This window comes from Candidozyma haemuli (assembly GCF_002926055.2).
Source record: "Candidozyma haemuli strain B11899 chromosome Unknown D_2014730914, whole genome shotgun sequence".
Lineage (NCBI taxonomy): Eukaryota > Fungi > Ascomycota > Pichiomycetes > Serinales > Metschnikowiaceae > Candidozyma > Candidozyma haemuli.
In genome coordinates, this window is record NW_020289911.1 from 1015023 (window position 1) to 1029500 (window position 14478).

The 14478-nt window shown below is 43.9% G+C and overlaps 8 protein-coding genes across 8 annotated transcripts; 5 read left to right on the forward strand and 3 right to left on the reverse strand. All coding sequences in view use genetic code 12, as the record gives it.

The window, feature by feature from the left end:
- Positions 1–11: 11 nt before the first annotated feature.
- On the forward strand, positions 12–638 carry CXQ85_002889 (uncharacterized protein; the record flags this gene model as incomplete). The annotated part of the gene is made up of 1 exon (XM_025486550.1): positions 12–638. One exon carries the CDS (start codon positions 12–14, stop codon positions 636–638), a length of 627 nt encoding a protein of 208 aa, XP_025344100.1.
- A 59-nt stretch (positions 639–697) lies between these two features.
- AVT4 (Avt4p) lies at positions 698–2605 on the reverse strand (the record flags this gene model as incomplete). Its single annotated transcript, XM_025486551.1, has 1 exon — positions 698–2605. The coding sequence occupies one exon, from the start codon at positions 2603–2605 to the stop codon at positions 698–700; it is 1908 nt and encodes a 635-aa protein (XP_025344101.1).
- Positions 2606–4287: 1682 nt separating this feature from the next.
- PGA1 (Pga1p) lies at positions 4288–4644 on the forward strand (the record flags this gene model as incomplete). Its single annotated transcript, XM_025486552.1, has 1 exon — positions 4288–4644. One exon carries the CDS (start codon positions 4288–4290, stop codon positions 4642–4644), a length of 357 nt encoding a protein of 118 aa, XP_025344102.1.
- A 943-nt stretch (positions 4645–5587) lies between these two features.
- On the forward strand, positions 5588–6217 carry EIF4E (translation initiation factor eIF4E; the record flags this gene model as incomplete). The annotated part of the gene is made up of 1 exon (XM_025486553.1): positions 5588–6217. The coding sequence occupies one exon, from the start codon at positions 5588–5590 to the stop codon at positions 6215–6217; it is 630 nt and encodes a 209-aa protein (XP_025344103.1).
- A 295-nt stretch (positions 6218–6512) lies between these two features.
- Positions 6513–7418, reverse strand: CXQ85_002893 (uncharacterized protein; the record flags this gene model as incomplete). Its single annotated transcript, XM_025486554.1, has 1 exon — positions 6513–7418. The coding sequence occupies one exon, from the start codon at positions 7416–7418 to the stop codon at positions 6513–6515; it is 906 nt and encodes a 301-aa protein (XP_025344104.1).
- Positions 7419–8406: 988 nt separating this feature from the next.
- Positions 8407–11838, forward strand: CXQ85_002894 (uncharacterized protein; the record flags this gene model as incomplete). The annotated part of the gene is made up of 3 exons (XM_025486555.1): positions 8407–10747; positions 10801–11794; positions 11835–11838. 3 exons carry the CDS (start codon positions 8407–8409, stop codon positions 11836–11838), a joined length of 3339 nt encoding a protein of 1112 aa, XP_025344105.1.
- Positions 11839–12001: 163 nt separating this feature from the next.
- SLD5 (DNA replication protein) lies at positions 12002–12709 on the reverse strand (the record flags this gene model as incomplete). Its single annotated transcript, XM_025486556.1, has 1 exon — positions 12002–12709. The coding sequence occupies one exon, from the start codon at positions 12707–12709 to the stop codon at positions 12002–12004; it is 708 nt and encodes a 235-aa protein (XP_025344106.1).
- A 146-nt stretch (positions 12710–12855) lies between these two features.
- On the forward strand, positions 12856–14464 carry CXQ85_002896 (uncharacterized protein; the record flags this gene model as incomplete). The annotated part of the gene is made up of 2 exons (XM_025486557.1): positions 12856–14391; positions 14426–14464. The coding sequence occupies 2 exons, from the start codon at positions 12856–12858 to the stop codon at positions 14462–14464; spliced, it is 1575 nt and encodes a 524-aa protein (XP_025344107.1).
- Positions 14465–14478: the final 14 nt, after the last annotated feature.

The following is a 14478-nucleotide window of genomic DNA, read 5'->3' on the forward strand; positions in this document are numbered from 1 at the left end:
AAAAGCCAACCATGGGTAGATCGTTTTATGGAGACGCCGAGTTCGTCGAGACCAAGCCTGGTTACAAGGGTGAGATCTCAGAAGCTCTCAAGGAGAAGGAGTCTCTTCATGGAAACATCTCCTTCGTCGAAGGTATGGGTGTCAGAACTACACCATACTTGGAATCTTTGGTGAACCAGGGTAAGACTTTCCTTCAGGACAAATTCTCGATTGTTGGTGCTGAGGTTGGTACTCAAGTGTCTGCTGCTCGTAATGAGATCAGATCTTTGACTGAACTGGCTGGTGCATTGATCCAAGAGCCAGATAAGGTTTTGGATGTGACCATTCCAACCTTGGTGAGTGCTATTATGGTGAACAACAGAGCTGCTCCATTGAGGATTTTCTTCCCTATCACAGTATCTGCTGTTGCTTTTAGAATTGCTATGCCAAAGACATACGAGGCCACCAAGGGTAAAGTCTTGGATTGGGAGAAGGAGAGATATCCAGAAGCTTACCAGCTGCAGCTGGACCTTGCTAAGTCTGGAAGAGAATTGGCAGAGCAGTTCCGCAGAGTTCGTGAGCAGTCGAAGCTAGATTTACAGCAGCATGTGCATGACGCTAGGGTTTACCTAACAGACCTTTGGAAAGACGAGGAATAAGTAATGAAAAAAAAACGTTTAAGGAATATAGATGGATGTATTTTTTTTTTTCTTTGGTTTTAATGAGCCAAGATATCGTAGGTTGTGTAAACAACGGCTAACGATCCAAGGGCAATAAGTGCATAATCGAGACGTGCTAACCATTTCTTCTTTGTAGCGTGAGGATCTGGTTTAACAGAGAAACAATCATCACATTCCTGTTGGCAACAGGTTTTAAGGTGCAACATTGGCGGGTACATGTACACTAATGGGATGCAAGCGAAGCAACCGACAAATGAAACAAACTTATCTAAGTTTTTACCTCCGTATAATGCAATAGTGGCTGTCGTGAAAACGAAGGTACAACGAAGCAAGTTTTTCTGCCACTTCACTCTTGACGAGTTTCTTCCTGACTTATGTGGCAGGAAACATTTCAGCTCAATTAGACGAACTGCCGGGAAGATTTGAATTGGTGTCGACAAAAGAATGGCACATGCGTAAAGTACTTGTGTCATGATAACTGTAGGTGATCCTTGAGGAAGATTAAGGAGGATAACGGTGTGGATATCCTTTCCGTACGTGAGATAGCCAATTGAGCCGATAAAGACAAAAATCGACGAAATGGTCATGATCACAGAAAACAAAACTTTTGGAAAGTTCTTGGGGTAGATCATCGACTCTTGGATAGGAATGATAAGACCTATACCTTCAAATGCAAAAATAGCAACACCAATGAACAACGATGATTCCGACTTGTTGAAGAAATAGTAAATTCCCTCTCCTGGAACAAAGTTGTTCTGTTGAAATTGCCTTATGGTGTAGTACAAGATGGTCACCAAACCAGCAAAGATGAAAACGTTAGCCACAAGCGCCGAAAGTGAGAGACGAGTGATGTCTCTAATTAAAGAAAGCGGCGCTAAGACAATAGCTTGAAAAACAACGAACCAGAAGATATCAATATCTTCTGTTTTATAGGAGGATACGTTTACAACAAAGGCTCTCAAGTTTTCGGCTGTGAAAACAATGTAAGCAGCGACAAATCCAACCTGAGATATGATTATCAGGAAAAGAATTAACCTTTGAAGTGTGACACCATACGTCTTCAAACCAATCTCTGCAAACCCAGTCACCTTTGTGGCAACCTTCGACTGTACCAAGATGTAGTAGCACCAGAACGAAAGTAGACCAAAGAAGAACAACGTCAATGCTGAGAATAGGAGACCTCCACTGGAGAAAGCCTTAGGCAAAAATAAAACTCCAGTGCCCACAAAGGCCTTTAAAAGCAAAAAGTAAGCCTTCTTGTCGGAAGCAGTACCGTTTGGATTGATGTCAGCTGGTAAGAGTGGGGTATCTTCACCAAACGGGGTATAAGGCTCGTAGTGACATGCAACGTCGTCATCATCTTCTAAATTTTCACCAGCAAAATGACCATAGATGCTCAAAAATTCCACAAAGTTCCTGGTTACCAAACTGGGTGTCCTCTTGTTCCTGTTCAAAACAAACTGTCTACGGAATCCGCCAGGCACGTTCAAACTAGAGGCACAAGAGCCTCTCCTAGAACGAGCTTCAATCAGTGGATCAGACTTCGACCTCTTAAGGTTTGGTTTTGCATTCTCGTTGCCCAATTTGTAAATTGCTCTAGTTATATCACCACCTTCAGCAGCAAGGCCATCACGCTCTGAAGTTTTAAGATGTTTAGCAACGTTTTCAAGCACTTTGGGATCAGTCATACCCAGAGCCAAGTTTGGTTCATCATTATCTGGCTCAGTAGGACTGTTTCCACGTCCTCCGTTGCTCGAATCCTCAATGACATCTTCTGACGAAAGCAGTGAGATTGGAGTTCCGTTCGGGTTTAAGAAAAGAGCATTTCTCTGGAACAGGTTGGATGCCGAGTATGAACGAGGGGAGTTTTGTCTGGAGTTGAACAGAGAACGTGTTAGTTTGGCAATAGAGTCTCTCCGTCCTGTGATTTCGCGAGGTTTGCTCATCAAGGATGGTAGAGAAGTTGATGTTGATTGAGAAGTGATGGCAGCGCTGATAAGACAGTTGGTACAGGAACGAGATAAGGAAGTGGACCAATAGACCTTCTGTGAAAGGCAACAACTGGGGAAGCAAGCGAGGAAATGTGATTTTTGGGGAAGGCATTTTTTTCAGAAACAGAAGCACATTTAAATCGTTTAAGTAGTTTTTCCTTATGAGTGCATTATCCAACATGGGTACGCATGTTCCAGAAGAGCGTTATATGTCATTGTACTAAAGTCCATGCAGCGAAGAAACAAATTTGATTGTTTAGATAAGTTTTAGGAAGTTCTTTTTGGGGAGTATTGAGTCCGAATTTTGAGTCCGTGGGTGTTTTAATTGTACGTTGGATGAGGAAATATGCATTGTATGGTTGGATGTTGAGGAAACACGAAGTGGTGGAGGAGGCTAGGAGTATTATCCTCCTACCAATTGAATCATCAAGTTGACTTAAATATAGGGATTATTGATGGTTGCATTTCCATTATCTGAAGTAGCCATTTCACGTAGTTATGACTGGTTGGGTGGTGACCCCTATCTGATAGTTGGACCGAGGATAAAACATGGTAAGTGTAGCTGGCTAAGCACTCTCCTGAGGATACTCAAAATCTTGAATTTTTATTCTTGGCCGCTCAAAATCCTAGAAATTACCTTTTGGCTGCTTTGCCCGGTGATCTTATACTACCCATTCAGTATACCATTCACATACAAACCATTCTTATATTCCCATGCCCCTATTTCCTACCAGAACCCCAATTCAACACCTTTTTAGCGCCAAAATGGCCCCTCTAGTAACTCCCTTCTTCCAGATCAATCTCCCTTCACACCTTCACAAACCCGATTTTTGGTAGCCTAATTCATGTTTTCAGAATCCTTCCAAATGCCCTGCGTAACATAGTACGGCTGGTTCTAGGTCCACTTTTCGCAGCCATTGGCAAAACCACACCAATAGTTCAAATCAGACAGCAGACTATATAAATAAAAAGAAAAAGATTCAATCTATTTCTCCACCAAACAGCATTCCCTTCGTCGTATCTACTTCCACTTCTTCCCTTTCCATATCCAGTGGGTACCCACTCACACCGCCTCAATGCAGCTTAAACTCTAGCCGCTGCATTCTCGCAGCACCCCAATGGTGTCAAAATACGAGGCACCAGTTGAAAAAGACCCCTGGCGCCGATAAGAAAAGAAGTTTTACAATGTTCTATAGGAGCAAAGAAAATCCACGTCCTCTATCCATTTTCTGACTTTGATTTGTCCACCTGGGAACCACTGGGGCTCAGGAAAGGGTTCTTTTACAGGATCTTGCAGTTGCGCATAACCCAAACCAACCATTCCACTATTTCTGACTGCTACTCCCTTCAAATATCATGAAACTTACAGGATCCATTAATACCATTTCAACTCGTGTTTTCACCAAATTGGAGGTTTTTCAGAAGTTGTCCTCGGGTTTTTTGTGGTACCTGGCCTGGACTAGACACAGCCATCTGGCAGCTGTTCTGCAGGAACCTGGGGAACCGTATGTAGCTCCCCTGTAGCAACGCACAATGGAAAAAAAGAACGCTTTTTTAACCAAAAAAAAAAAACTACCTTCTCAGATCTTCACGTTCTTATTCTTTAAATAAACACCACCAAAGGTTGACAAAATACCATGAACTTCCTTTTCCTTCTTTCGTTGATTTCCTTCGTCGCTGCTTTTGACGTGCCAGACTTCTTCTTCAAACGTGCCGACACGACAAGTAAGACGTCTTCCACTATCGTTTACGTCACGTTGACTACTGGTGGAAAAGTCATCACCACGTCATCAGCTTACTCGCAATCGTTCAAAACTACTTATTCCGATCCAACCGCCTCTGTACCCGAAGGAAGTGCTGGCTTGGGCCTGCAAACTGGTGAAGTCGGCGGTGTCAGGTCTTACGAACAAACCACGATAAGTAACAACGGTCATCCAGGTATGTATGCTGGTGTTGTTGGCTGGGTCGCTGTAGCCGTGGGCTACCTTCTTTAGGTTGGATATTGGAGGTATGCTGAGAGAGATGAAATGCTGGTTGGAGGAAAGCTGGCGAAGTGAAGCCGTAAACCAAATGTAACGCGCTTTCGAGGATTCTTAGGACCCTTATGGGACCAACGGACAATAGTACAATTACCATGAAGGTATCGCTTGCTTTAGGTACATAATGAAAAATACAGTCTACGTTATTCGCTGGCGTAGTGATGAAGTGGTGGGATGGGGAGAGTGAAAGTCTTAGGCAGCTCTATGGACGTGATTTTCAGGTCTCGCCATGGTCTTTTGCTGGTATTAAAAGACCTGAAGATTGCGTGGATGTGCTGGTTAGCTCTGCCTGGTGGGTGGCGATGAAACAAGAAATAAGGCTTTCGTTGATCCTGAGAGAGCACCTTCAATCCTTCTTGGACCATATCGGTTTATGGCATACTGATAAGTGATAAGTGCAGCCATGATAGACCACCATCCCGTTGTGGCTGCGAAATCCGTGAATGCCCCAACACTTCAATATTATGCCACAATACGTTACAAAATAGCATTCAAGAAGCTAAATACTCAAAAATTGAAAATCTGAGGTTTCCCCAGCTATCGAATTACGCCATTACCATGTTGCCTCTTTGTGATCTCTTCAACTTCTCGGCCTTCGTAGTTCCGTGAGCCACACACTTCAGGGAAAAATCTACTCATACACCTGCCTGAACCATTTCAATACATTCTAAGAGTCCACTTCTTTGTCAAGCTTGACTTTTCACCAAAAATATCTTCATTACTGGTGATATCCCGTTGCTAGACTAGAATATACGCTTTGACGGGCCGACCCGCACTACTGGACCATGCTGGTTTATACGCGCACTCTTTTTTTTCCTCCATCCATCATTTTCTCACCAACGCAAAAAAAAAACGCCATAAGAGAACTTCCCCCATAATCCCTACTAATCAGTTCACAATGTCGGAGGATTTGAACAAGAAGACCGAAGAGTTGTCTCTCGAGAACGAAAAGACTGTCTTGAGCAGCAAGGAGGAATTCACGGCCAAGCACCCTTTGAACTCCAAGTGGACCTTGTGGTACACTAAGCCTATGACCAACAAGTCCGAGACTTGGCAGGATTTGTTGAAGCCCGTCATCACTTTCTCTTCTGTTGAAGAATTCTGGGGCATTCACAATTCCATTCCAGTGGCTTCTCAGTTGCCTTTGAAGTCCGACTACCACTTGTTCAAGGAAGGTATCAAGCCTGAGTGGGAAGACGAGGCCAACGCCAAGGGTGGCAGATGGCAATATTCCTTTAATAATAAGCGTGATGTCATCCAAGTTATCAACGACTTGTGGTTGCGTGGTCTTTTGGCTGTCATTGGTGAGACCATTGAGGATGACGAGAACGAGGTGAACGGTATTGTGTTGAATGTTAGAAAACAGGCTTTCCGTGTTGGTATCTGGACCAAGGACTGTGACGAGTCCAAGTTGGTTACCATTGGTGAGAGATTCAAGAAGGTTTTGAGATTGCCTGACGACCAGAAGGTGGAGTTCATGTCCCACGACACCTTCAATGCTAAAGGCGATGCCCAAATCTCCATCTAAGTTAATTGAGCACAAGCATGAGGTCAGGAGGCAGGGAAATAAGAAAATGTAAAAAGATTACGGCAATGAGTGGTTAATCGGTATGATCTAAAGGCCCGTTCGTCCCGAGACCACAATTGTAGATAGTAGAAGATATTTTCTTGCAAATGCATATATTTTTTAGAAAGCGAATCTAGTAAATGCCCCAGCGGAGAAAGATCGCCAGGCGAATTCAGAATGAAGAAGGAAGGACAAGAATTCTATATAACATTTTATCGACTATGTGTCAGGTGGCACCGTCAGCAACGCTATGCCACTAGTATCCAGCTGGATTAACTTTGTTCTTGATGAACTCATGCACACGTTCCCAGTAGTCTAGCTGTATCACAGTGTCATTGTGTTGGGAGTTTGGATACTTGAAAAACGTCTTATCTGTGGATTGCGAGAGTTCGTGAATCTTGTCCATATGATTTGGAGGCACGATCTCATCTTTTCTGGCACTAAAGAACAAAACTGGAATGTTGGATGGAATGAGTGGCACTAGACGCTCCAGTTCCCATTTCTGATGCACGAACATGGTGAAGTATTTGAGAAATGGGAAAATGTGGGGAACCGTCTTAGGAATGGAAAGAAACGTGTTCTCCAAAATGAGTCCTTGAACGCTAGCACCCATAAGTGACAGAATGTAAATGGCAACGGCACCTCCTAATGATCTTCCATATAGAATCAATGAAGATTGCAGAAGTTGTTCGTCCTGAGCAATGTAACTCATGATTGCCTGAGCATCTAAACGAAGACCAGTTTCCGATGGTTTACCCGTAGACTTACCATACCCTCTGTATGAATAAATAAAGACATTGTACCCAAAGTTCTTGTAGAACATCGACACAATTGGCAAAGCATGGCCAATGTTACCAGCATTAGGTGAAAGAATAAGCACCGTCTTATTGGTATAGTCAGGCAGTTTCTTGTCATGCTTCAAGCAATAGCAATGCAACAGCTCTCCATCTTCAGTATCCAAGTACAAGTCTTCATAATCAGGCATACCAAACTCCTCAGGTCTAGCACAATAGCCATGGCCATCGTTCATAGAAGCTGGGTAAATGAGCAGGCTCTGGAACGTATAAAGTCCCACAAGCGCAGCGCCTGAGATGGAAAGGCCTAATAAGGCTAGCATCTTTACAGGGTAAAAAAGCTTCGAAAGGAACGCAAACGAGCCCATATGTAGTGGTTGGAGAGGCCTCGTAGGGAAAGGTCCCGAAATAGGTAGATGTTGATGATGTAGGAACCAGTTCGCGGGTCCAAGAAGGAAAGAAGGTTTGGGAATATAATGGGCTGTGGTGAAGCAACGAAGAGAATGAATAAGGTTTTGAGAGGCAACTATTAGCTTGTTCGGTTAAAACGCTTTTTTTTTTTGTTGTTGTCCATTTTGTGCAACCTGTTTCATGGCTATGGTGGCCGGATGTAAAGGGTGTAATCCGGATTTAGGAAGATACCATGGGACATAAGATCTCCACTGGAGTATTGACCGTAGCCAATAGATAAGCTTTGATTTGAATTTTAGTGGTGATACTTCGTGGTTTCGAAGAATAGCGTAGCATTTTGGAAGGGGTGGGCTGTTCATTGAAGATAGACTGGGAAGGAGAATGAAGTGGTTCAGGAGAAGTGGCGTGATAGCCAAGGATAAAGAGATTTAAGGAAAGTATTAGCTCTTATCTTTGGAATTGGGCCAATTGGATGTGAATCTGGGGAGGTAGTATCTTTAATCGACTCACACTTCAATGTGGCTTCGAAAGTCTAACTAGTGACAACTAGTAAAGAAATGAAACCGAAGGCCTGAGAAATCAGTAAAGCTGTTTTTTGAAAAAGCCTTACATAAATTGGATCCTCGATGACGACTCTTGAAGGCTTTTCATACCTTAATATTAAGCTTACTTGGTATGCCTAAGCCCTCTACGTGATATACTGATACATACCATAATATCATGGCAAATGACAATCATATGGCCTCCAAATAGACCCTAACTTCGGCCCAATTCCCCATGATTAAATACCCATCGATTGATATTCATTTTCCTGGGAACCCATCAAGGACTGAAACACCACATCCTTATGTATGGGTTATCTATGTGCGCACATACATACTGATTATCACCAACTAAGCGACTGGCGTCCAACCCACCAGGTCTACCTCCCACGAAGCATCGCAGATGGCAAATCAGCTGAGTTTGGCGAGGTTTGCCTTCAACATATATGGTTCCTTGAACCAGACAGAACTGCCCCGCCAGAAAACTCCGGAACTGCTGAAACTGAGACTGCTGAAGAAGTTCACCTACTCGTGTGAAAAAGAGATCACCTGTGTTTCCCAGCTTCGGCATCCCTTGGGTCGTATAAATACATCATACTATGATGCCTCATCACCTGTCCCTTCTCACCATGTGGTCATTGGAGGAAAGAACTACCTTAAGTTGTTAGCACTTAGCTCTGACCAGAGTCAGGTCATAGCAGACGTGAACATCGTCGATTCCTCACCACTGAAACGTTTCCATACTTCTCCTAGACTTTTCAATGTTAATACAATCAAGTGTAATGGAGATATGGTGGCGTGTGGGTTGACTGACGGTACTGTGAGTATCTTCCAGGTCTCAGCAGCTGGAAAGGCTAAGTTGGCTCATAAGTTTAGTGACCATAAACGTGTTATCAATTCTATGGACTTCGTCGAGCTGGACCAAATTTTGCTTTCTGGTTCCCAGGATGGTACAGTCAAATTATGGGATTTAAGAACGTTCAACCAAAAGCCTGTTCTCAAGCTTCGGGCTTCTCAGCATTCAGATCCCGTCAGAGCATGTCAGTATTCTCCGTTTTCAAGATCTCGAAGCCGAATGACAGTGCTATCAGTACATGACTCGGGTGCACTCTGTAAATTTGACTTTCGTTACCCAGGCAACAGCTCTCTGGCGGCACTTCCTGAGCGTAAATGGACTTTTCACACTGGACCAGCTCTCTCGCTACATATTCATCCAGAGCGTGAATACGTTTTAACAGGTGGAAGAGATCGTAAAATTTGCCTTTGGGACTATGAGGACTCTACAGCTCATCACTCGGTATCTCCAAAGGTCACCATGAACGCATATGGACCTGTAATGAAAATTCGATGGTCTGAAATCGCCAATAGTGAATCCAGTCATGCTAACTCATCCATCAGCTCACGGCACAACCTGCTTGATTTCACGGATGAGTACTCATCCCCCCTGTCATTGTACAATTACGACTTTGCATGTTCTTATTTGAACGACGATCCAACTATAACAGTCTTTAATTTGGGAAGAAAATATATTCCCAAAGAAGTGATCACCACTTCTACAAACAAGCCTGTTCAAAACTTTGTCTGGGCGCATAATAATCAAAACGAAAGGAAGATATGGACCATTACAAAATCTAACGTTTTCGTTTCATATAACCTCTCTCGGAACCAAGAAGATGGACTCAATATTTCACGTCCATTGGAAGAACTTACTAGTGTGGCTACCGCCTGGAGCCCAGGCTACACTAATATTTCATTCACGAATCAAGACAAGAACGAATTCCACACGAATCAAACGGACTCATCTTCTATTCACGAATTCGATAACCTGGATGTATCTGCTCCATACACGGATGACATGATGCCTAGTGATGAAGTCTTGGCCGACAGGGATCTTGAACATCAGTCATCATCGATATCACTTGACTCCAAATACAAAATGGTATCAGGTTCTGCATCAGCCTCGAGCTTCATTTATCAAAAGTCTCCAAAGGATCGGCCCCTGCTTGTTCGCCTGTCAACGTACAATCCTTCAAGTCAAATTTTCAAGTCTCCATCGCCCAATCCACTGTCCCAGTTTGGACCGCTTGGGCCACTCACAGAACCAGGCGGAGTACTGGCACCTGGGCATGGTGCTACTCATTCCAATCACTTGTCTAGGCCACCGCTCATGAGAAACCCCTCTCAATCCACGCAAGGGTCAGGATCACTGTCTATACTACTTCAGCCCCTGTCCTCTGGAGCCTCGGCATTACAGTCGAAGAAGGCTGGGCAATCTAACGGAGCTGCGACTCCATACTTTGTTGCCGTTTGTTTGCCTATTCCGCTTAATGACGAGTACGTCTTTGAGTACCTTGCATATGAATACTACCACGTTGTCCCTGACGGTTCTTCGTTGGCATTTGTGTGTCAAATGAACGCACAAGCTGCCGCCTCAGTCCAAAGAAATAGAGACTGTCAAGTATGGCGAATGCTAGCGACCGCTATTGAACAAAGTTCAGCTTCGCTTAATTTGCAAGTTGCAAAGAATGTGCAGCCTAGTGTCATTCCAGATGAAGAGCCACAAAGTGATGAAATTGAAAAGTCCCCAGAGGAAGGAGCCTCCATCAATTCTGATTTGGGAAACATTTGTGGGTCTTATGATCTGAATTCTACGCTGACTACGAACTACAGAAGAAGTGAGAGTGGAGCGTCAGTTCACAATATGGCAATTCTTAGTTCGTCGAAAGAAAGCACATCAGATTTTGGTGCATTCTCTCCACGCTCCCACGTTCCAATCTCCCTCTTAGACTTTCTCCAGCAAAGCCAACCGAGCAAAGTAAGACCGAGAAGACAAAGGCGACCAAAGAGAAAACCTCTCCAGGTGAGAATGATGATAAAGAAGAAACTAGCGAAAGTCTTCCTAGAGCAAAGACGACACTGAATATTCCTGCTATTGACATAAAGGGCAAAGCATTGCAGCCTCGAAGACTGGCCTCTTCTGATGCATTGAACCTGCTGTTATCCCGGTCGAAGGATCTTGGAAAGAAGTCCAGTTACGGTGCCCTTAATTCGGGTAACTCGCCTCGTCCTGGCGGTCTTAGTGCCGATGTGGATGAAGAAAATCTTCACGTCTTCAGCGCAGCTTCGTATAGTTCGTCAGGTTATCAAGCATCAGAGAGCAGATATGGCAGCAGCGCACATACTTCCCACTCAAGGGCCAGGCAGTCGTTTTCGTCATCCAAAGCATCTCCTGTTAATCCTCATTACGGCTTCAAACCACGCAGTTCTGAAGGTTTTAGAGGTATCAACGCTCAGATTGCCTCAACTACTTTGGACAAGGTTGAAGAGTCTAGTGTTAAAAGCTCTGACAAGTTGGAGTCTGGACTTACCAAGGCAATTCATGAGAGCGAGGTAGCTACGAAAGCGCTTATTGACGACGAGGAGAGTGACAAACCATGGAGTTTAGTCAACCTTCTTGCGAAGGCCATCTCGTTTGCCAGAGACCAAGGCGACCTTGTTATGTGTTCTACTATGATATTGCTTTTCTATGGACAACTCAAATCATTTGAGGATAAAATTATGAGCAAAAGAGCATGCTTGGAGTGTCTTGGGCTTTATGTGGATTCCCTCAGGCTGAAAGAGCTATTCACCGAGGCCACCGATATTGTCAAAAGCGCTCCTCTTGGTTTGAAAGAAGACCTCAGTGTCTATGCAAGCAGGGAAGTCGACATGAGGTTCTTCTGTTGTTGGTGTAAGAAGCTCTTGACCAACGAGAGAACCAAAAGAATGTATGTGGAGGAGAACTTCGACAAGTTCGGTTACTGGTACTGCGATGAATGTTCAAGACAGCAGCTGAATTGTGTCTATTGCAACGAGCCTTGTAAAGGTCTTACGGTTGTTGTAGGCCTCAGATGCGGCCATTCTGGCCATTTTGGCTGTTTGCAAGAATGGTTCGTGGTGGATGAACATACCGAATGTCCAGCGGGATGTGACGAAGCACATGTATAGAAATAATAGCATCATATAAGTACAACATCGCCGATCTGGAGGTACCTTCTAATCAAGCGGTACTTCACAACATAGACACCGTCTTTTTCCAATTCCAAGCTATCATCATCGCCCAAGCTAATAAGAATAGGCGACGAAGTCTCCACTTTCACGAAAACCGGTAAATCTAAATCAGGCTCGGTAACCATGGGTGTGATATCTTGGTCTCCATCTAAAAGAGCAAGTTCACTGGGTAGTTTCCTCAAGAAACTGTTATTGTAGAGCTGGGTCAAGATCTGGAAGAACTTTTGCATGTATGACCTTTCCTGAGCGGATAATCTTGATCTTGACGAGTCTAACTCCTCTGCCGTCTCATTAATGTAGTAAATGGTGAACTTTTCTATCTTGCTGAGTCTTGTTCTGATGTATAGGCGAACAATGTAACTGATACGCTCAATGTCAGTCTCCACAATCATAAGACGAAGCTTGAAGTCAGACGAGACGACGCCAGCTTCTGCGTTGGAGTCACCATATTCATGGGAATCCAAAAGTAGCTGTTGCTGGCTTTGGATTCGCAGAAGCACAATCTCCATCACGTCGTGCTTATATGGAAGAAGCTCTGGAGCCATACGTTCATTTATCATGGCCTGGATAAGCTCCTGTTCAATAGTATTAGACTGAAGCTTTGGCTGAGGATGAGCCGAAGACTCAAAGTCCTTCAAAATGTCGTCGATCTCCATATAGTGCAATAAATATGAGACTTTCTCAGTTCAGCCGGTAGTAGTTACTTCTCAAGATGTTAGTTGATATCAACGCGCCCTACAGGAAATTCGATCTACTACAGGTAAACAAGCCACCACATCGACAGTAGAATCTCTACAATTCCATGGAAGTCGATCGGCAGGCATTGTTGGAGCAAAAACGCCAAAGGCTCCAAGAGCTTAAACAAAGACGACTTCAGAAGGAGAAGGAGGATGCAGAGAAAGCTAAGGCTAAAGAGATTGAGGTGAAGCCTGAAGTTGTGGAACCAAAGAATGTGAATAGGGTGGATTTTGCTGTTCAGGTGGGTGAATCTGCTGAAGTATCTTCGGTGGGTTTTCCGTCAAAACAAAGTCTGGTTATTAGGTTCGATAAGGCTATACAAGTGCTGATGGAAGAGCCAGAAGAGGACAGTGAAGAAGAGAAGGAGGTTGAAAAAGAAAAAGAGGTTGTACTACCGGAAACGCCAGAACCTCTGAAATCTGAATTGGTCAATGAAGCCTTGCTGGGGCAATTGGAGTCAAAGTTGAACTTTCCATTCTCCAAACTACGGCTTGGAATCAAGGACCAGAACGAGATTAGGTCCCTGGAAGACTCTCCGTTCATTCAAACACACTCATTGCATGGATTCCTAGATAGACCTATTGTCGATATCAAGACGACACCGCAGTTTCCTGACCTAATATTGGTCGCTTATGGTCTGAGCAAGACGAAACTGACCGATTTGACAAACCCAAAGGGACTTGCCATTATATTTAATACTTCTACGGAATCGGTGTTTCCTGAGTTCTTTCTTCACGCTACTAGCACTATAACAACAATTGTGTTCGATAAGACGGACGCTTTCAGAGTCGTCGCCGGTATGGAAAATGGACGTTTAGCGCTTTGGGACTTGACAAACTTTAAGCCAAACCAGCTTTCTGTACTTCCTGTGCTCCAAACATCTACAGTTGCTTCTTTTCACGATCGATCTAAGAAAAACTTCACATTTCATTCTAGTCCCATTGTTCTGATAGAACAACCTGACGCTAACTCTGCAAGTCCTTCTGTGGTATCCATATGTTCAGAAGGAATCATAAACGTCTGGTCATTGAGCATACTAGCATTTCCCAAATTACCGTCCAAGGTTGTCCATACATCCACCGAACTGTCTAACACTTCCGTTGATGTTACTTCGGTCCTTCTATCATCTCACTACATGCTTATTAACGAATCGTCATATCATGCTCCAGAATTTAAGTTCCTCAACAATACCTACTTAGGTTCAATAAGCGGGGATATTTTCAAACTTAAGAATAGCAAAGACGAAAAGCTAGTGGATAAAACATTTTCGACTGGGGCTCCATGTACAGCCGTCCACTCAATAGTTGAATCGTCATGGAAGCATAATCAGACTACTTCGACTATCGTCATTTCTTCGCATATGGACTGGTCTTTACGCATTTGGCACCATTCCTCTCCAAAGGCTCTTCTTGAGGTATTCACTGAGAAGCTAATCTCTAAGCTTCTCGTTCGGCCTGGTCATGAATTTCAAATGGTTGCACTCAACTCTGTTACACCTCCCAAAGGCAGCAGCTCTCTTGATTTTTGGGATCTTGTTGTCAAGCGTCTGTCTCCGATATGCTCTGTGCCCTTACCAGATGACTTTGGCGATATCCTGCTGGTTGCTTTCGATAGTACTGGTGATAGACTCACAGTTGGTTCAAAGACTGGCCAAGTTAGCATTTGGAGCATAGATCAGTTGCAACTT